The 22666-nt window shown below is 40.8% G+C and overlaps 1 protein-coding gene across 1 annotated transcript in view; it reads left to right on the forward strand.

Moving 5' to 3' along the window:
- The window catches only part of LOC148022414 (putative potassium transporter 12), a 42165-nt gene extending 23512 nt beyond the window's left edge, over positions 1–18653 (forward strand). The window contains exons 7-9 of the mRNA XM_087698029.1: positions 16778–16892; positions 17053–17307; positions 17392–18653. Coding sequence (XP_087554155.1) covers positions 16778–16892; positions 17053–17307; positions 17392–18407 — 1386 coding nt within the window. The 3' untranslated portion in view covers positions 18408–18653. The remainder of the gene's footprint in view (positions 1–16777; positions 16893–17052; positions 17308–17391) is intronic.
- Positions 18654–22666: the final 4013 nt, after the last annotated feature.

Consider the following 22666-nt stretch of genomic DNA (forward strand, 5'->3'; position numbering starts at 1 on the left):
AATTTGCAGCCATCTACAGTTGTTGGGATATAAAGGTCCTTTATTCACCTCCGTGTATTGTACACGTGTATTATTATGTTATACATGCGAATGCACCCTTACGAGCCCTAAGTATAAATACATTTTATTCTTTGTGTACCAACACATTGTTGGTACACCCAAATCAAATCGTACTCTCTCTTTGTCGCTCTCACTCACCTGCACACTTCTGCTGTAAATCTTTACGCTTCCTCTATCCACGCACTCAAAATAACAAAGTCAAAATACATTTGTGTCTAGTGTCATCTCATCATGAAAAGTGAAAGAAAAATGTATCCTAGTGTAGTCTAACATCTAAAATCTAAAGATCTGAATGTCTAAAACTGTATGTATAGAATATCTAGCTATAATTGCTCCTCTCTATATCTCGAGGTTAGCATGTACATCGCATACCATCCATGTGTCCCATACATGCCTTGCAAATGTACATCACATCCAAATGTACATTTCATGTATTCCATGTACTCCATACATGCAAGTAGCCTTGTAAATCTATGGTTTTAGAGCCTAGGTGCAAACCATACACATTTGTGGACTACCTCAAAATGGCTAGTACATTGAATGGCAATCCTAATGGACGAAATACTGTCAACATGTAGTACCCTAGATGCAAACAAAGTACATCTGAGATTGTCGGGAATAAAGGGCCACTGTGCCTTTTATGTTGAGAGTCATTCCCTGTGCCACATCAGCAGTGCCACGTGGCAGCAGTCGGATTGTCCGACTACAGCTGCATTTAATGCAGCCGACCTGATTATTTCAGGTATTTTTCAGGCATTATTTTCAGCCTTTATAAGGCTGAGTTTCTAGTAGTTTTGTACATTGTATCTGACAGATTTCAACTTGCTGGTGACGGAGATTGCCCTCGAGGCTGACGGAGATCAAGATCCTCAAGGTGGAAACATATGTAGATATTTTCTTTGCACCCGTGTATAATTTTGCATCCTTATACAACATTCTTCAGTGCAGATTTTCTACCTTTCACTGTCTCTTTCTCTCTCTTTTTACTCTTTGTCACAGTCATTCGCTTCCACATTGCTTCACTCTGACATGGTCTTAGAGCATTGAAGGACTGACCTAGGGTGGATCTATTTGAAGAGGAGTTTTCAGCGTGACACAAGGCTGCGTTTTCAGCGTTTAAGTGCGAGTAGGTGGGCTGCACATTAGAACAAGGCTGAGGCGAGCGTGGGCGTGTGAGAAAAGAGAAGATTTGCTGAAGTTGCTGCTATTTTTTTCTCTTAGAGAAGGAAGAAGGCTGCGTTTTTGGCCTTCAAGTGTAGATTTTACCTTTTCATTGCCTGTGCGGGTGAAGAAGGAACGGGATGAGCGAACCTCAACACTAGCAGGCTGTATTTTCACTGTTAGAGGGGGCTGCTTTTTGTGTTTTGTGCAAGCATTGTAGGTAAAGACGTCTTCTGAGGCCGAGATAGAGTTTCACGCGATCATGGACCGGAAGATGCCGGCCGTTTTACCGACTCTTTCTTCAGATGAAAAGCTTGATGGTGAGAACTACCACATCTGGTGGGTTATGATGCTTGCCATATTGGAGTTCTATGATTTGGCGGAGCTTGTTACGGAGGCTATCAACCGTCCCTCGCGAGACGAGTCCAGACTCTCTTCCAGTGAGAAGGTGGAGTTGGCAAAAACTTAGGCACATTGGGATAAACTTAATGCACGCATTTGCTCGTTTTAATTTCTCTCATGCACTACAACTGTTCTCTTACATAGAGCATTTAACGGTGGCTAGGGAGATATGGCTGGAGTTGGATCAGATGTATAATTAGATGACTGTCATGAAGCGCGTTTCTTTGGAAGTGCAAATGAGGACTATGAGTGTCAACAAGTCATTATCCATGCGGGAGCATATCAACAAGCTAAGGCAGCTTCAGATGTAGGTTCAAAACGCAGGGAAGGTGATCACTTTTGAAGACATGGCGGTAACTCTCCTTTCACAGTTACCGCCTCGCTTTAGTGGTTTTTATTCCGCTTTGATTGCTTCAGGGCGGTTTGCGACTCTTCGATGGGAAGAGTTGGTTCCTATGGTCTTGGACCAAGAGGAGCAACTGAAAGGAACCAATGCTTCGAAATTTGAAGCTTTGGTTGGTCAATCCTCTCAGAAGAAGGGGAAGGACTAAAAGAAGAAGAAGAAAAATGTAAGAAGGACAAAGACAAGGAGTCTACTTGTCACATTTGTGGTAAAACAGGTCACTGGAAGAAGAATTGCCCCGACAAGGAGAAGAAGGAGAAATCTTCAAAGGATTCCGGAGCGGTGGTTGCTCCCTCATCAGGTGCTTTCCTCCATTTGGAGGTGGTTGAGGATTCGACCCTACCGGCTTTTGATGTTGCGTTGACGGTCCCATTTACTCGGTAGTGGATTGTTGACAGTGGTGCCTCTAGGCACATGACCCCTTCTTTAGCAGGTGCTACTCATTTGCAGCCTTCTCATGGTCAGATTCTTATTGGTGATAGTTCATCAATTCCTATTTAGGGACGGGGCAACATGCATCTTATTCTAGATGGGTGTGGTGGTGCCCATGCTTCTGAGGTACTTTATGTGTCGGCTTTGGGGACAAGATTTGTGCCCTTGGCCTTTTGGTCGAGTTTGATGTGGATTCTTTTCGGATTCTTGATCGAGGATCGAGAGCGGTTCTTTCTTCAGGTTATAAGGAGAATGGAGTCTACAAGTTGCGGTCTTCTTCTGCCTTGACTTCTCTTCTTCTTACCTCTCAAACACAATCCGAGCTTTGGCATGCTTAGTTTGGTCACCTCAATTATGAATATCTTTGGAAGGCGTCTAAGGACCAGCTTGTTTGAGGTTTGCCAGTTATTGTGGTGAGTTAGCAGCCTTGTGTATTCTACATCCGTGGGAAGCAGACTCGTGATGTTGTTCCCAGCAAGGCTTCAAGGCGGTCTTCAGCACTCTTGGAGCTTGTTTCCATCGATCTTTGTGGACCGATGAGGACGGAATCCCTTCGAGGGAGTTTGTATTTCACGCTCATTGTAGATGATTACATTAGAATGACATGGGCCTATTTCTTGAAGCTGAAGTCGGAGACTTTCTCCAACTTCAAGGATTGGTTACTCTTTGAGAAGAACCGATCGGGGCGGAAGTCGAAGACCTTACGATCGGATAAGGGCAGAGAATTTGTCTCTGATGAGTTTACTCGGTTTTGTGCAGATCATGGCATACACCAGGAGTTTACCAATATAACACCCCTCATGAGAATGGCATTTTGGAGTGGAAGAATCGCAGTGTGATCGAGATGGCTGGTACTATGACGGAGCATCGTTAGACACCTTTGTGTCTATGGGCTGAGGGTGTGGCTACTTTAGTTCACATCCTTAATCGTTCTCCTACTTCCGTTGTTGTTGGTATGACACCTTTTGCGGTGTACTTTGGATCCAAGCCTGATGTTTCTTATTTCAAGGTTTTTGGGTGTGATGCTTATGTTCACATCCTGAAGACACAACGTGACAAATTTGAAGTGGCTTCCAGAAGACAAGTGTTTGTGGGCTATAGCTTGCAGCCTCAAGGCTACCGATTGTATGATCCTGTTAAGCGGGATGTCTACACGAGCCATGATGTTCGGTTCGTGGCTAGCCCCAGAGGGGGGTGAGGATCACCCTTTACTTGGAGATCCTGGTGATAGTTGGGCCCTAGCGACTGTTCCTCTTGAGCCTGTGTCTCTTGAGGACTCCTCTTTGAATGAGGAGCCTACTACCTAGCCACCGGATTCACCGATTGGTCTCCCATTGCAGGTGGACCTTCCAAAAACTTCAGTAGATGGAGAGTGCCGAGGCGAGATTTGGCCTCCTCCTTGTTGGGCCGGTGACACGCTTCGAGATTTAGGGATTGAGGGGGTTCCTGAGGAATGGGAACCGCAGGATGGACCACGGAGATCACGGAGGCACTAGGCACATTCTACGGAGCTTGTTTGCTCTAATTATTGTTTGGTGTCCCGTGTTATGCAGGATAGAGAGCCTACATTAGTGAAGGAGGCTTTACAGTCTGATCATTGGCGGAAAGCGATGGAAGCTGAGCTGGACGCTATTGAGCAGAATGGCACTTGGTTCCTTGTGCCTCGTCCCTCTCATAACAAGGTGATTGGTGTCAAATGGGTCTTCAAGACCAAGTACCATAGTGATGGCTCTTTGGACAAGCACAAGGCTCGCCTTGTTGCTAAAGGTTTTGCATAGCGCCCAGGTGTTGATTTCCATGATACTTTTGCCCCTACTGTTGAAGCACATAGAGATCCAGTATCATTTCATCTAGGAGAAGCTTTTGGATGCGACCATTGATGTGGAATACTGTAAGACTGAAGGCAATCTTGCAGATTTGTTTACGAAGATACTTCCCCAGGCTTTACTTCACCGACATTCTAGATCCCTTTGTCTACTGCCTTGTCGAGGATTTGAGAGGGGGTGTTGAGAGTCATTCCCTGTGCCACGTGGTAGGCTGCCACGTGGCAGTAGTCAGAGTGTCCAACTACAGTCGGCTGCAACCAACCTGATTATTTCAGGTATTTTTCAAGCATTATTTTCAGCCTTTATAAGGCTGAGTTTCCAGTAGTCTTGTACATTGTATCTGACAGATTTCAGCCTGCTGGTGACGGAGATTGCTCTTGGGGTTGACGGAGATTGAGATCCTCAAGGTGGAAACATATGCAGATATTTTCTCCGCACCCGTGTATAATTCTGCATCCTTATACAGCATTCTTCATTGTAGATTTTTTGCGTTTCACTGTCTCTCTCTCTCTCTTCTCTCTTTGTTCACTCTGTGTCACGGTCATTCGCTTCCGCATTGCTTCATTTGGACATTTTATACATGTTGGAGTGTGAACACACCCTTAGCACTTATACGTTACATATATCTATCTAAAAACCTAAAAGAGCTACACAACTAATTGTACCCACACTAAGTATCTCACCTCTCTCTCTCTTCTCTCTCTTTGTAGCCATTACCATTGCTAACCATCACATCTCCACCGTGTACCCTTCACTTCAAATTGGTATCAGAGTTGAAGGTTATTGCGAGCGTGCTTCCTAGAGCCAATTTGAGCTTTGCCAACAGTAGGTTGTCCTTAGTTCTAGTCAGAGGCAATCACGTGGGTAGTGCGCAAGTCATAGGTCGCAGGTTGCAGTTAGTTGCGCCAACATCAGCGGCAGTTCCCAAGCCTGGCGTTGGTTGCCTGCAGTTGTCTACAGTCAAAGTTTGTTTTTCTTTCACGTTTTATTCCAAAAGGTTTATCCTTGGTAAATTTTGGCGGGCTGTCACACGTGTGTGTAAGCACAATTTGACAAATCAGAGAGATTGTGCATGCATTTACTCCTGGATTTTGGGGCTTCTGCAAAATTTGCAAAATTTGTGTCAAATTTGGTCTTGGTATGTACTTGCAATGCAATTTCTATGCAAATTGAGCACATTGGATCTTGGAAAAATTTGGGGCTTTTGCAAAATTTGTGAAATTTTGGCAAAATTAGATTGTGGAATCTACTTGGAAGTTATGTTTGATGCAATTTGAGTAGAGAATTTTTGGAGTTTTTGACCATGTGAGTCAAGTTTGTGCCCGTGGATGCATTTGGAGCAGAAATTGTAGCTAAAATTTGGGGCTTTCTCATGCAATTGATGTATTAGCCCATGGCACAGTTGCAATTAGTTGTGGTGTGCTGTAGCACACATTTTATGACTCCAAAAATAGACTTGCAGATCCGAAATTTCTGCAATTACTTATTTGTTCATTGTTGGTTGGTACTTGCTTTATACCTTAGTCATTTGTGTGATAGTTGGGCTCATATTTGTTGGCTTTTTGAGTCACTTTTGAGCTATAAATCATGGGTGGCAACAGTGATAGCAACAATCTTTTGCACATTAAGAAGCTTGAGGGTGCACACAACTTTGCTATATGGCAAAAGCAGTGCTATAATGTCTTGGTGTAGAAGAGACACGTGAAGCTCATAAAGACAAAAGGGATAAAACTAGCAACCATAGAATGAGTTAGATGAGCTTGCATGCTCTACCATAGAGCTTTTAGTGTTAGACACTTTACTCTTTAACAAAGAAATTGAAATTTTCTTATGATATGTGGCAAAGACTTGAGGAGTTATATACTCAGAAAAGTGCAGCAATCAAGGTTAATTGGTTGAAAAAATTGATGGACCTTCGTATGAAAGAAGGTATAACCATGTTTGTACATTTGAATGAGTTTAACTCTATTTTCAACCAGCTTATTGCTTTGGAGTTTCACATTGATGAGGAGTTCAAGGCAACATTTTTGCTATGCACTTTGCTTGAAATTTGGAACACTTTTAGGACAACAAATGAGTGATTCCAATGCTATGCTATTCTATTCCGATGTGGAGAGCTCTTTACTCATGGAAGAGCTAAATAGGCAAAATATTTCAGCAAAGAAGTCTTTCAATGCACTGGATACTAGAGGTGGATCCCAATAGAAGGGTAAATCTGAAAACAAAGTACGTAGAAAGTCTTGTGGGAAAAATGTAGAGTGCCATCATTGTGGCAAGAAAGGGCATTTCAAGTGGGATTGCTTAAAGTGGAAGAAAGAGAAGGGCAAGGGTAAAAGCACTGATGATAGCAAGGATGAGAAAAAGGACAACCAATATGCAAAGAAGAGGAGTGTGAAGATAGAGGAAGTCAATGTAGTCAATCACAAGAGTGATAGTGGCAATGATGTACTCTTTAGTCCTTTTAGTGCACAATCATTGATTGTAGAATTTTGATGATGACATGCACACTTGAATTCTTGATTCAGGTGCTTTATTCCATGTAACACCACACGGTGAGTGGTTTTTTGACTACAATAGTAGTAGACATGGTGTTGTCCACTTGGGGGATAACTATGCATGTGACATTGTAGGGATTGGCAGTGTGCAGTTGGCATTTTAGCATGGTTGAGTGTTCACCTTGCATAATGTGAGGCATGTACCCCAGCTCAAGAAGAGCTTGATAAGCACAGGGCAACTAGATGATGAAGGCTATCATACTTCTTATGGGGGTAGCAAATGGAAAATATGTGAGGGATCTAGGAATCTTGCTAAGGGCTCTAAGAGTGACATTGTGTATCCATTACATGTATCTAGTGTGTGTGATCATATTATCACCATAACCGAGCAACGAGGTGTGTTTTTTTGGCATACCCAGTTGGAGCACATGAGTCAAATTGGAATGAAAGTGCTTTCTCGTTTGGGTTATTTGCCGTGTTTCGTATGCTGATTTTGATCTTTGTGATCATTGCATATTTGGTAAGCATGCTCAAACATCACATAAAAAGTCTCTTTCATTAAAATCTTCACCCTTAGAGTTGGTACATTCAGATATATGTGAGATGCTAGGGTTGTCTGCAATGCAAGTGCTTCCTTAGATTTGCTCATGGCATTCTCTTTCTTTGCAGTGGAGTACAGAAATTTGTGGTATTTTGTAGTTCATTGATCATTAGGTTGAAGGATCAAGTCATTGGAATGAGACATTAGAAATTGCTTGCACAATTTGAGGTGGTGATTTCTTATCAATATTGTAAGCAAATCCACTACATCAGCTACTAGACCAATTGACTAATCTGAATGAATGAGGGATGCTAACAAATGCATATCTTGAGTTGGACCCTCACACAAGCAACCTGTTTCATAGTAGTGCTTACCTAGAATGCCACAATACCATGACTAAGGTATGCATATCTTAAGTTGGACCATGCCCTCACTGAAGCAGCCTATTTCACAATAGTGCTTACCTGCTACAACACCATGATTAAGGTATACAGTTACTTCACCTCAAATTGGGCAAGAGCTTGATTAAAAGATGAGTGGAGAGTACTAGAGTTACAAAGGAAAGAAGTTTTGAGGTGAATCTTTGATTGTTAAAGTTGGATCTTCCATTGCACCAACAAAGGGACAACAATGCATGCAAAAAAACAAGTCATAGCTCATAGTTTCCACTTCCCTTCTCAGGCTTGGCTTCAAATTCAAGCTAAAATTGATAAAATTGTAGCTCTAGTCAATCAGCTAGTGAGTAAAAGAGCGGATCCAAAGAATAGAGCAAGACTTCTACTAGTTATGGATTGTTATAACCACAAGTAATGGCATGCCATATGATTAGAAGCATGAGCATTATCATGGGTATGAGAAGTACAAGCATTATCGTGGGCATTATGAATAGTGTGACTATTTCTATAGGTACAATGAGCAAAGGCACTAGCATATGCATGAACCACATCATGAGCATTATCATGGTATGAGCAATATGCTAGAGTAGAGGTAGAAGGCTTGGATGTTTTAGCTCCATCCTTCACTCTCGAACAAAGGTGAGGGTGCTACTTCCAACATTTTTTCTCTGGATGTGTCCCCTTCTCACAATATGGGCATTTAGGCTTCTCCTAGTCGTAGTCAAAGCTTGAAGAACTCTCGTGTCTTTTAGCCTTTGACTTCCCTTTCTTCTTTTTCTCCCCTTCAAACCTGCAACAAAGGCTTTGGTGGAGGTGGATCCATTGGCTACCTCGTTGGCGTGCTCGTCATACTCCAAAACAAGCGGGGCAAGTTCCTCACATAGAAGATTCTCACGGGTCCTCAATGTAAGAAGGCTGGTGTAGAAGACATTAAACCGGGGAGATGGCAAGTGAATCAAAAGTATCATAGCCATATCCTTTGAAGAGATCATCCTGCCAAGGGATGCAAGCTCATTCCTCATGTTCTTCAACTTGTTGATATGATCCTTCATGAAAGGAGAATCATCAACGAGTATCTGTAATTTCTTCTCAAGAGTAATCTGGTAGGCAAATGTCTTTTGATGGTACAAAGAGCTCTAGAGTTGAGCCAATCCCATAAGGTTGCACGATCCACAACGATGATCCAATGGTGGTATCCTCCATTAGACAGGGAGTGGGTAACAAAATCCCAAAGAGCGAAGGTATCAAGGATACACTTCACTTTACACGACCAAAGGCAGTAGTTGGAACCATCAAACCGGTCTTCTTTGGGCAAAGACGGGCATATAGACACTTGTGTCAAGGGCGCCATGAATGGAATATGAAGGCCAGTAGAACGGGCCTTTTGTGAAACATGGAGAGAATGGGGAGGAGAGGGATCTTGTATAAATGGGCTAAGAGACCTCTGTTTGTCGCGTGAACTAGCACGAAAATCTCTCGATCTCTTAGAAGGAGGAATAGGGACCTCATCCTTTGAGTCAACAAAGAACCGGTGATAAGACATCTTTGAACATGCAATCTCCTAGAAAGCTGCGTTTGACATAGAAACAATTGTCGCTTGCCAGTAGGAGCCTTTCATCTACACAAAAAAACTCACCCACAACAGAAAGTTGTTGCCAAGGCTGAGAAAGTTGTCGCTTGTAGAAATATGTAGATGCCTGTACTAGGAAACAAATACCAACAAAAACGTAAATTTGGGTTTTGGACAAAACACAAAAGTTAATGTCGCTTAATGCATAAAAGTTGCCGCCTGGTCCTTGGAGACTGTCGCTTGGCTGCCTGGGGGTGAAAGTGGGTAGTGGACCACTTGTTTGAGCTATAATTGTAGTAAACATAGGCTGAAAATATGCGTTTTGGAAATCTGGGTTGCTTCTCCGCGATGAAAACTTGTTCTTTTACAAGAAATCTCCAAACTGTGTCCTCACTTAGGCGACAATACCATGTGAAAGTGCGCAACGGAAGAGAAACAGAACATAGAGAGAGAGAGAGAGAGAGAGAGAGAGAGAGAGAGAGAGAGAGAGAGAGAGTAGAAGATGAGGAAAGAATACTATATTGAGTGAAGAAGAATCCTAATACAATGATGATGGATTGATTAGTCCTTGCACGTAGCCCATAGCGTTAGTGAAAGCCCTAGATTAGGCTAATGATGATGGCAACGCCGGAGACGGGAGATGGAAGAAGATGACGGAGTCAGAGTGTGCACTTGCCAGGGAAAAATTAAGATAGATATGATTGGCAAGCGGGGAATGGCTATAAATAACCACAAAACCCCTAAATTAGCCTATTGAAATTTGAAAAGGCCATAAATGTTGGTTGACCAACATTTAATGTTGGTCGTGGCATAATAAATGCTTAAAAAATGTTAGCTGGCCACCAAAAAATCCAATTGGCAAGGACAATGTCTTGTAGATGTGGACAGCCTGGGAAATGCAGAAACTGCTCATGGAAAACACACTAGAACTTGACAAACAAAAGAAATGCATCTAGATACACTTTAGAATGAGTAACCTTCCCCATCAAAACACATGACAAACTTATCAAAGCTCCAAAAGTCCTTGTTTGACTCAAACTGAGGCTCATAGGCAGGAAATGCAAGGCATGACAAATAGGACTGCTAACAGAGAGTTCTCCGGAAGTATTGTCAGAAAAGCCACCTTCATATGCACACTTGAGAGTGTTTGGCTGTGAGGCTTTTGTGCATATACATAAAGCAAAACGTAGAGAATTGGAGCCAAAGTCTTGTAAATGCATTTTCCTAGGATATGGTGATGAGATGAAATGGGGTAAAGATTATGGGGTCCCGAGAAAAGGAAAATTGTACGTAGCAATGACATTTTCTTTCGGGAAGATCGCATATATAAACAACCCAAAAAGATTGAGGAAGTCAGAAGGGTTGTGTTTCGAGAAGAGATGCCTGTTGTAGGATAGCAAAGAGTGCCTGTTGTACAACAGCAAATACCTACTGTAAATGTCCCTAGAACAACTGGAACAGGCAAGACAACATGCTAAACCATTTGAACAGCATGTTAATGCAGATTTGCAGGCTGAACTGCTAGCAAACACTGATCATTGGGTTTGTAGGTCGACCAGAAACACAAACAGCCACATAAGTTTATTTCTAGTGCAAATTATGTTGCAAGTTATATTGTTGATTATATCATGTTAACAGATTGTGGTGAATTGTCATACTTCCAAGAAGCGATGGACAAAAAGGACAACAAGAAATGGTATAAAGCTATGCTGTCAGAGATGGAATCTCTAAAGAAGAATGGTACTTGGGATTTGGTGCATTTGCCCAAGGGGCAGAAAGTCCTACCATACAAATGGGTTTACAAGATGGTCACTTTTGGTTCCTTGCCAAAGTACAAAGCACGACTTGTTGCAAAAGGGTACAAGTAGGAACATGGGATTGATTTTGACGAGATCTTTTCTCCTGTAGTCAAATTAACTACTTTGCGAACCATATTGGGCTTGGTTGCATGTGAGGATATGGAACTCATACAGATGGATGTAAAGACTGCTTTCTTACATGGTGATCTACATGAGGATATATATATGTAACAACCAAAAGACTTTGTGGTTAAAGGGCAAGAAAAGATGGTATATAAACTGAATAAAAGCTTGTATGGGCTAAAATAGGCACCATGTGAATGATATCATAAGTTTGATACATTTATGCAATCTCAAGGATTCAAAAGGAGTCAAATGGATCACTACTTATATACCAAGAAGGCAGCAGACGACAACCTTATTATGTTGGTTTTGTTGAAGTGCTAGCCTTATCATCATGTATACTATGAACTGTTGCATCTTCCTTAACATCAGTACGTGTCTCCTCTTCTTGTTGCATCTCCTACTTTGTGAATGGATCGGGCTTTGTTGCTATACTGTTACATAATATCCTCAAATTAGTACGATCATTCACACAAAGACAGTTCCTCTTCTTTGAAGCAATGTGAGCATACCATTGCTCCAAACAAGAGGAGCGAACTAACTAACTCAAAATATGGATGGCTAGCTACTGCAACTCAAGACCATCCGAACCATAGTCCTCCCACCACAAAGCTGCCCCAATCTTGTAGCGATTCTTGTGTGCATCCCTGTAACAAAAAGAACCCTGAAAGGTCGTATAACATGAAAGTTGGTTTTTGAACTTTCATCTAGTGCCATGATCAGGCACTAGACGAGACAATATAATTCTCCATGCATCCATAACCCCAATGTCATTCTCCTCATCCTTGCCTTGGAACTCAGGATCCACAACAAATGTAATTGCATGCATGGGTGAACTATAGGAGTTCCACCTCATTACAACTAAATGGTATATCTTTTCATATACCTCATCATTTGGTGCTAACTCCTATATCTTTTCGGTCAATCTATACATAGCCTCATATACCTTGCCAATGCAAGGCTGCATAACATCTATAATCCTCAATAAATGCACAATAGGTGATACCATAGCATCTATCTGCTTTACATTATCCCAGAAAGCGGAGTTATTTACTCTCTCCAAGCATAATATACCTGTAGGAGTATCTGCTAATGCTAATGATGTGAACTTATCACTAAGAAATAATTGCCTCAAGGCACCATTGCATTCTCTTAATCTGCCTATTATCAAGAAGTTAAAGGCAAATTTGGTATGAGAGTATTTTAAAAGTGTCTTCTTTGACCGCAAAGAGAATTGATGGTGAAGAAATTGGTGATTCAAAACAAAGCTAACCATTTGAGCTCCTTGCTCTATGACAGGTGGAATCCATGACAGGTTACTAATATCCTTTAGTAGGTTATTCAAGCAATGAGTCATACAATATGAAACTGTGATGTGAAGATAACATCTCTCGATAATAGCACCTGTTGCCCTATTTGCGGGCTCCCCATTTGCAACAAATCCCACAATATGCTTTGGGCCAATAAGCTCAATACTTGTAACCCACTCTGCTGTAAGTATATCTGCCGACTTTCCTGTCCCTAATGCATCATGTGAAGATATGAAATACATCTCCCCATGAGAATAAGCAACCATGCCGTGAATGGATCGCTTGCGTGTATCACTCCAATAATCAACAATTAATGAAACTCCATTTTTAGCCCACAAGCTCTTTCTAATCATTGTTACTGCTCAACAAGGTGCTTTTTCTTATCGAGCAAAGTGGTGCGTAAGGTCTCTGATGATGGAGGTACATACGAAGGGCCATACTCACTAATCTTCTTGCTCATCGATTTAAAATACTCTGATCTAGTTGCATGAAACCAAATGTGGTCATGATTGATATATCCACCTTTTCCTTCTTCTTGGGATCCCAACTCGCATCAAGTATGCTCTGTCTACGTGTAACATGTAACGCTATTGATGCCATGGCCGATGCAATGCTTGTAGTAGGTATGGAGATAGCTTTTCCTGATACTGATCTTGCTCTAGACACATCTGATGGGAATGGTGTCACAAAAGTTGGAGGGTTAACTACAACACGTCATGGTCTAGATGCAAGATAAGCTTGTTGATGTGCTGCACGGTCACGAAGCTCCCTTTGCTTCTCCAAGGTCACATTAGGACAAAATTGTACCTTTGAATTTGGGTCATGTAGAAGATGAGCTCGGACCTAATTATGCATAAGACGAAACAAGTTGTAATTCGTATTCCATATCTAATATGTAAGTAACTTTGAAAAATTAAAATCAATAAAAATTCAAAATAGGAATGCTTGGTTCAATGGGTTACCTTGTTTGCTTCACTAGTTCGCTTGTATAGGCAAAGCTTGCAAGCTTATGGTCGAGATCCTCCACTACTCAATGGGCGGTCAGCATTTATTTCTTCCCACCATGACGAATCATTGGACCTTTTTCCTCAACCACTAGCACGACAAGCGGGGCGGAAAGATGAAGCCATTTCAGGCTGAAAATTGAAATAAAAATGGTTAAAGAAAAGCCTAAAGGATTGGCTGTTGCAAAGAGACTCGAGAGAAGGGAGAAGGCTCAAGGAGGGAGAAGTTGGGAACTTAGAAGAGAGATGGGAAAAGGAGAGAAGGGAGAAGAAAAAAGAGAAGAGGAGAAGAACGGAGAAAAGAGAGAAGAGGGAAGTAGAGGAAGAAAGAAGAGGGAAGTTGGAGAAGAAGGAAGAGAGAAGAGGTGATGGTGCTGGCAGCTGTAGGTGGGGGCAGACCGGACAAGGGACAGCAGGCGAGACGCGGGGTTGGAGATTGGAGCTGACGGGACCTATGGGATGGGCAAGTGCATGAGAACGGAGTGAAACGAGGAGACAGGAGTAGGAGCCGACTAGGTAAGTGGCCTGCCACGTGGCATTCCCTGCCCCATTTCTGACAGGGAATGCAGCAAGGAATGCGTTCCCTGCTGTGTTCCTTGCCAGGAACGAGACATAGGGAATGTTTCGCTAGATGGGGATACAATTCGCGATGGGGATGGTGTTTCGATGTGCCGGGGGGACTGTTCTAGCCGTTTCCAGTTTCTATGGATCCACTTCATAACCAAGCCATCTATCTCTAGGGGAGTGGAGATGCAACCCTTGAGCATTAGGCAATACTCTGGACCCTCTATGCCCTATCCAATCCAAAGTTGGCTCCAATTGAAAAAACATCAAGGTAAAGTGCAACATTGAGGATGATTTGCTATAACTACTACTTTGAGTACACGGTCTTCAATTGTTGGGCACACAGTCCCTGAGGTGGTTGAAAAACCCTGATTGCTATCATAAATTAGGGTTTCAGCAGCAAGAATCACTATTGTTTTCACTAATGGCTGGAAAATGCTGAGAATCGTTGAGGGAATGCCAAAGAATTAGAGAGAATCTTTTGAATGGTAGCTTTGATAGTGCTAAGGGGGATAAAACCATAGTGCAACTGTGGAGTTCTCCTCTTCTATTGCTGCCTCTCATTAAGGTGGAGAAGGAAACATGTTGCTCCTTTCCTATCATGTGCAAGAATGTTACCAGCCTCTGGATGTTGCTGCCTACTGTTTGTGGGTCTTCTACTAGCTTGTAGAGCCCCTAATTTGCTCTTGGATGGTTGGAAACCTCTCTTAGTAGTAGCTTTCGACTTCCACCTCAAGAATGGTAGCCTACACACTCAACCAGCCCCAAACAGCCTTCTCTTAGCTTGCATGGGCAAGTTTGCTAAGTGGCAGCCTTCTAAGAGCAATTTTAAGCATTAATTAATTAATTAATGAGTAGAATTTAAATTTCTAAAAATTAATTAATTATCCATTTGACCTTGCTTGGTGCCCACCCACATTTAATGTGCTAATCCTTTTGAAACTCTAAGTTGTTCCCAATATTAAATGGCTTTAGAATAGTATTAATTAATTAATTAATGCCTAGTCCAAATGTCACCATAAGACATTCTGAATGTCCATTTAATGTCCTAGGCCCACACTAACACCAAGCACCCACAACTACTTGTCCAACATAACTTGATACAACTTTTGCCAATGTCACTCTTTGCACATGGGTAGGTAAGGCTATCATTGTGACTTAATCGACTTGCCTTTCACATGTGAATCTCACATGTGTGCAACTTAAAAATGCAAAAGCTAAGCGTAAAAATACATGTCTCCATGATAGTATCACATACAATTCAGGGACTTCTTTGATAGGGAATTGTGACTTAGATAGAGGAGGAAAGAGTAATTCTAGGAAGTCAAGCCTAGTTATTGTTTTTCTTTGGTTCCAGGAAATTTCTCTTGGATTTTTGAGAGCAACCAATTGTAGCATTTGCTTCTACTGAAGCACAAAACAAGGCAGTAAGGAGGATCCTATGGCATATGGGAGTGTAGAATGAAGAACCAACTATGCTAATATGTGAGAACCAAAGTTGCATCTCCATTGCAAAAAATCCAGTGTTCCATATACGTAACAAAGCATATAGAGATCCAACATCACTATATGCATGATTTGATCAAGGATGGGATAGTAGAGTTGGTATACTATCCAACAAAGGAGAATGGAGCAGGTATCTTTATCAAAGTACTTACGGATGATTTGCTGCGAACATCTTCAAAGATTTGGTGTTGGGCCAAGAATGTAGATTACCTACAGGTGGATATCCACCCTCATAAGGTACCACCAATGATACATGGTACTCAAAGCTGTAAGGTCTTCATTATGAGGAGAAGCTGTGTGTGAGCCTGGACATTGGTTGGGTCTTGACTTGTATGTTAGATGAGGTCTATGTGACTAGATGGAAAAAATGTAATCTCTGTGGATCTAGCATTTGGGTTAGGTAGAGTAGTTAAGCTCATAGCAACTCAAGGCACACTGCATTGAGTTGTGGGGTGTGGGAGTTATCAAGGACTCCTATCTTGGGATCGGGGGGGGGGGGGGGGGGGGGAAGCGTCCAAGCCCGATGTTAAAGGGAATATTCCTTAGCCGACTAGTGAAGGTCCATAATATGATAGGTTAGTTAAGACAACTTGACCACCTTTGCAGGCTATAAAAGGGAGACCCCTTTAGAACCATGATTATCTATCTTTTGCCTAGTCAAAGTTCTTCTAGCTAGCCTTAAACTCTTCACCTGTCATCTATCTACATTGCCATCTAAACGTCACAATGGAAGCACATGGGAGGACAGAGCCATCTTTGTATCAGTTTGTTTGCAATTCAAGACATTTCTGCTCCTCTTATTTGCTCTATACTCTTTGTTCCGTACTCAAAGTTTGTATATTGCACCGTGTAATTTTAGAGGTGGGTATAGCAATGCATATTTTTTACATTTGGACATGCCATCTACTTCCAAAAGTTATGACAGCACATCAATAATTGCAGAAAAAGTAATGAAGTCTTTGAAAAACTAACAAAAACTGAGGACCCAGGTTATAGGGTGGGAGAGTCAATGGTCACATTTCATGATCACTAAGCTCTCAATAAGCTTACCATAAAAATCCATACTTGCAAGGACTCTCACTCTCAGATTCATAGGATTTAAAGCATGTCAATATCAGGTATCAAGCTTGAAAATATAGGGGCAGGAGGTTTTCTTGTCTCATCGCTTTTTCTTTTAACTTTTTAGGTTGCATTTGCATTTTTGGTGTTTCCGTGTTTGCTTGCTTCATATTTGGGACAAGCTGCCTTCCTATCACAAAACCTTGATACTGTTGGACAGGCATTTTACAATTCTATTCCAGGTAAAGTAAATTCTCTATAGAAAACACTATACCAATGCTGGTTAAGCTGTTGCATAGTGGTCAGCATGCTTATGTTACTTTTTGATTTATTAGTCATCACACTTATGTTGATTTTGGCTTTGAAATAGTGACTCATGAACCTTTTCTGTTGCATGTACAGACCCAGTTTACTGGCCCGTGTTTGTAATTGCAACGATTGCTGCTATCATTGCTAGCCAGGCAACTATTTCTGCTACATTTTCTATCATCAAACAATCGGCTGCACTTGGATGTTTCCCCAGAGTGAAAGTGGTTCACACATCTACTAAGTTTCCAGGACAGGTCTATATTCCAGAAATCAACTGGATCCTGATGGTCTTATGCATCATTGCAACGGCTGGTTTCCGAACGACAGTTCAACTTGGAAATGCTTATGGTTAGCTTTTTCTTCATACATGTTTAATAATGCTGCCCGAGTTGGGAAGATTCAGATGCTTCAATACTGGCATATCTTGTGCAGGAATTGCTGTTGTGGTTGTGATGCTTGTAACGACGATACTTATGGCTCTTGTCATGCTGCTAGTGTGGAGGACAAATGTTCTATTGATACTCATTTTTGCTTCAGTCTGCTTGCTTGTGGAGCTAGTCTTCTTCTCATCTGTAATAGTCAAGTTTGAGCAGGGGGGATGGGCACCTTTGGCTATTGCTGCTCTCCTTTTACTAGTCATGAATGCATGGCACTATGGGACACTAAAGAAGTATGAATCTGATGTGCAAAACAAAGTATCACTGGCTTATATACTGGGCTTGGGTCCTAGTCTTGGTCTTGTTAGGGTCCCTGGAATTGGATTGATATACTCAGAATTAGCCCATGGGGTGCCATCAATCTTCTCTCATTTTGTGACTCATTGGCCTGCAATACATTCAGTCGTGATATTTACCTGCATCAAATACCTCCCTGTAAATACTGTTCCCCAAGCAGAAAGATTCCTCATCCGGCGCATAGGCCCAAAGGACCTCAGTTTATATCGCTGTGTTGTGAGGTATGGATACAAGGATCTGCACAAGAGGGATGATGACTTAGAAGACAACCTTTTAAGACATTTGGCTATGTTCATACAAGAGAGTGGCCTATCAGAGGGCAACCCCACATCTGAAGAAGGAGGTGATGACATTGAATTACTAGAAGTCGCAGAGGCTTCTCTCACATCAACTGATACCAGTGTCTCTGAAAATGTGATAGACATCAACTCCTCTCAAAGGCAACTGATTCGGCGCGTGCAATTTGCAGTTCCGGTGGGAGATTCAGAATCAGAGGTGGATGATCTCACATTCTTGCATGATGCTAGGCAAGCTGGTGTTGTGCACATCCTTGGGGATGTGATTCTGAGGGCGAGGAGAGACTCCGGCGTTCTGAAGAAGCTTGCACTAGATTATGTCTATGCACTTCTACAGCGGATATGTCGTGAGAATAGTGCAACACTGAATATTCCTCATGAGAGCCTGTTCAATGTTGGTCAAGTATATTATGTGTAATCTGCCATGGCATCAAAAATCTGTACATAGCACTGCATTGTATGTATGTGTGCCCTCCAACAATGGTAGAGGCGATCACAAAGCACAGCCACATCCTTGAGTTGGGTGAAAAAGACTGTTGGGGTGGTTCTTCTTTGAACAATCACCTCACCCCTAGTTGACTTAACTAGCTTGATTTTAGGAAAGAATGCTAATAACATAAGGGCAATACTCTCGTGTCTGCTTTTTCCCCCTTGTTAACATTGTCATTCCAATTGATTTTCAAAGAGAGAGAGAGAGAGAGAGAGAGAGAGAGAGAGAGAGAGAGAGAGAGAAAGAAAAGAAAGAGATATATTAACGTCTACATAAGGCCAATGTGGCCTATATATGCAACACTATTCCATGTTCTACAAGATGACAAGAGATTTTATTCTCTTCCATGAGTTTTAGACATCTTTCCAAGGTAGACTATGAGAATAATTTAGGAGTTTTCCTATGAAAATCGCAATAGAGTAGACCACACATTCTAGTCATGCCAAGCATAGGCTTAGTAGCTCCAACAGATAACATTAGCTACATGGGTCTTCCAAACTTTTCGATTCAAAGGCAATTACCTACACACTTTTATTGTACGTTTTCCTTCACACTTTATTCGTACCCTCTATGATATTCTAACACAATTATATCCTCCAACGCCTTAACTTTTATCTTAGAGGTCATTTAGGCCTCGTGGATGCTAACACTTCATTGATCTCTCTCTCTCTCAGAGGGACACACACAGAGAGCAGTGATAGACTTCTTCTACAAAGCCTACCAGAGACAAGAGCCACCTTGCCAAACACCTTACAGGCCACACTGTGGAGTTACATTGGATAGAGCCATTTCCCTTCGTCGAGCACAACGACCCCGTCTACTAGGACCACGTCTGAGGAGGCCACACCACAATTGCATTAGAGCTGTTATCATGAGACACCGCAGACTCACCACCAGTCATATCAGTGAAGTAGTTAGGGACCGCATCATAGCTGAGATCATGTGCAGATCTTGAGATGAGCTACAGCCCATAGTCCCCACCACACTTTTGTACATGGTTCTATCAGATCTGGTTCTCCTTTCCTTTCCTTTTCTTTTCTTTTCTATCGATGGAACAACACACATGGTTCAATCCTAGTATAGTCCCATCGTATTGTTATTTTCAGTATTGTTTCATAGGCCACCCACTTATTTGTAATGTTATCTTTTCCTTACTGATGGGATGACATTAGACATGGATGTACTCTGGATTTTGTCTGCTCCTCTCTCTTGGGTTGCATGCTATAAAGAAAGCATGTACGTTGATCTCCTAATTCTATCTAGATCATACCGTCTATTTACAAGTAAAAAGTGTATGATAAGTGTACCCATGTAGCTTGTATGTATGACAAGGTCATCCTCTGTAGTTCAAAGCAGATGGTCCATATAGAAAGTTCTCTATCTTGAAAAGATGTGCGTAGTGGGGAGACTTGCTTGAATTGATGTATTGAATACACATAATAGATGCAAGAAGAAAGTTACTCAAGAACACAAGAAGAGAGTTGAAGGCCGAAACGTCTTATTGTTGATTTTTCTTTCTTTTTTTATCCACACTATGATGCATACTAAGTGTAGATATAATATAAAGAAAAGTGATCTACTAAGTCAAACAATGCATAATTAACTATATTAACTGGTTAGCATGACTACTCTAGTTGTAAGTAGATGTAGCTAGCTAAACACAATAAATGAGTGGCCATGTGAGGATCAGATGACCATATAGGTGCTATGTGGATCCATCTGATAAGGCAGTCTATCATCAATATTTATATGTTGAGCTTGTGATTTCAACACTCTATCAAGCTCAACTACATCTTTGCACTCTAAGTAAGCTTTGAAATCTTTGAAGTTGAAGCCACACCCCCAATTTTTATAAAAATGTCAATCACTTGATTCACATGTTATAAGTACACTTTCTCTAATAAAATGGTAGTGCACCTCAACACACTGTCTTGGTATGGAATAGAAAGTTCTCGACTAACTATATGGTAACCATATCACAATGAATGACAATTGGACCATTTACATGTATATCTAAATTGACTAATAACTTTTGCAACCATATAATCTCACATGCCACGATAGCAACACGTCTATATGTAGTCTGTGTACTAGATATATCAGTCGTAGGTTGCTTTTTGATACTCCAAGTGAGTATTGTATTACTAAGTGAAAACATGAATTTGTTGGTAAATATTTTATTAGATGTACTTTTTTCCCAATTTGTATTTGTATTTAAATACTTGTGTAGCCTTATGTGTCTCATAAAGAAGTCCATAATGCAAAGTGGATTCCACATTTCTCAATATATGTTTGACTCCATTTAAATGAGGCTTCTCAAATACCTATATGAATTACAAATCCAATAATATAACTTAATTTGGGCCTTGTAATAGTCATGTAAATTAAACCTCCTACTATCCACTTGAACATAGTGGGTCTTTTTATCTCATTTTCAACATCAACACTCACTTCATATTTTGTTGCACTTGAAGAAATCCGTTTAGAAAGTGAGGCAATCTATTGTCTACATAAAAGGAATTACATAATCAGTTTGGCAAATACTTCCTATGAGATTTATAAAGAAATATAATATTAAAAGTATTGTTTTAGACTAATAATGTAAAACTTTTCTTGATAATAATATAATGAAAACATAGAACGAAAGATAGTTCAACAATGATAATGGAAATAAAATAATATGACTAAAGAAAAATAAATCACGAATAAAAAATTATCAAAGCTCAACCTTTTGTGAAAAAATATTTGTAAATTTAGATATAGTGCAACATTGACTTACATTGTCTATTGAAAAGATTTTCTATTCAGGTTTGCTATGAAAAGAATAGAGAGGGCTGCGTAAGAGAAGGGGCAATGTCGAGAGATATGGAAGCTCAAGAGTTTTTCTTCTTTTGCTTCTTTATTATTATTCTTCATTCTCTACTTTCTTCATTTTTTACAAATAAACCATAAGTATCCTCTTAAGCGATAGATACCTTTTGATCTTTTTAGGGCTTTTCACACACTCTCTACTTTATTTATGCATACATAGGATATGACTTATTCTATGCTTTGTTTGAGATTAGATAAGAATGCATAATGGCAAGAGATATGCAGGCTCAAGAGTTTTTCTTCATCTTCATCTTCATTCTCCTTCTTCCTTTATTCTCTATGGATACACCACAAGTATTTTCTAAAGTGATAGAGACCTTTTGACCTTTTTAGGACTCTTCACACATACTCTCTACTTGATTTAGCATACATAGGATATGACTTATCCTATGCTTTATCTCTCCACACTCCTCCTCAAGCTCAGAATGCATTTAAAAGCTTTTGGTTCTATCTTCTTTCTCATACCGTTAGAGATATGTACATAGCATATACAACCAAATACCCCAAGGTATGCAACTGTAGGGGTCCTACCATACATCTTCTCATATGGAGACATATGATGCATCAAAGCTATAGGTATTCATGATATGGACTACAATATGTACTGCCTTAGCCCAATAGGTCAAGGCATGTGCATCTAATTTATCATTGCCCTTGCTACTTCCGCAATAATAATATTCTTCCTTTTTGCCACACCATTTTGTGTGGTGTAGATATGCAAACATGTCTTTTGAACCCATGGTCTCTCAAATAGTAAGAGAATGCATTTGACATATATTTTCCACCATTATCCAATCTCAAACATTTATTGTAGTCCCCAAATTTTTTTCCTACCATAGCCTCAAACTCTAAAAACTTTTCAAATGCTTCACTTTTGTGTTGCAAAAAATACACCCATGTCATCTTGCTAAAGTCGTCAATGAAAGTGATATAGAACCTACATCTTCCACTCAAAGAGACATTTTGACATGAATTCTAAATGTTGGAATGTATCATTTCTAAAGGATAGTTGCACACTCCCTCTCTTTGGAAATGGGAGTCTAGACTGCTTGCCAAATTGGCAAGCCTCACATACATGATCATAATTTACATTTTCAAATTGCAAAAGTCCATGAACCACGTGTCTTGACTACACCTGCTTAAGCCTTGCAAATTCACATATCCAGTCTTTCTATGCCATAATACTACAACTTCATCTTGTTCATGCCTTGTCTCAATATACATGGAGCTCTGAATTATGGGAGTTCTTGCATCCAAAGCAAATGACCTACCTTTTGACCACGAGCAATAAGCCAACCAAGTTTTTCATTCTTGAA

Source organism: Lygodium microphyllum, chromosome 17 (genome assembly GCF_053477565.2).
Source record: "Lygodium microphyllum isolate KBCC chromosome 17, Lygodium_microphyllum_v1.1.10, whole genome shotgun sequence".
Taxonomy (NCBI): Eukaryota; Viridiplantae; Streptophyta; class Polypodiopsida; order Schizaeales; family Lygodiaceae; genus Lygodium; species Lygodium microphyllum.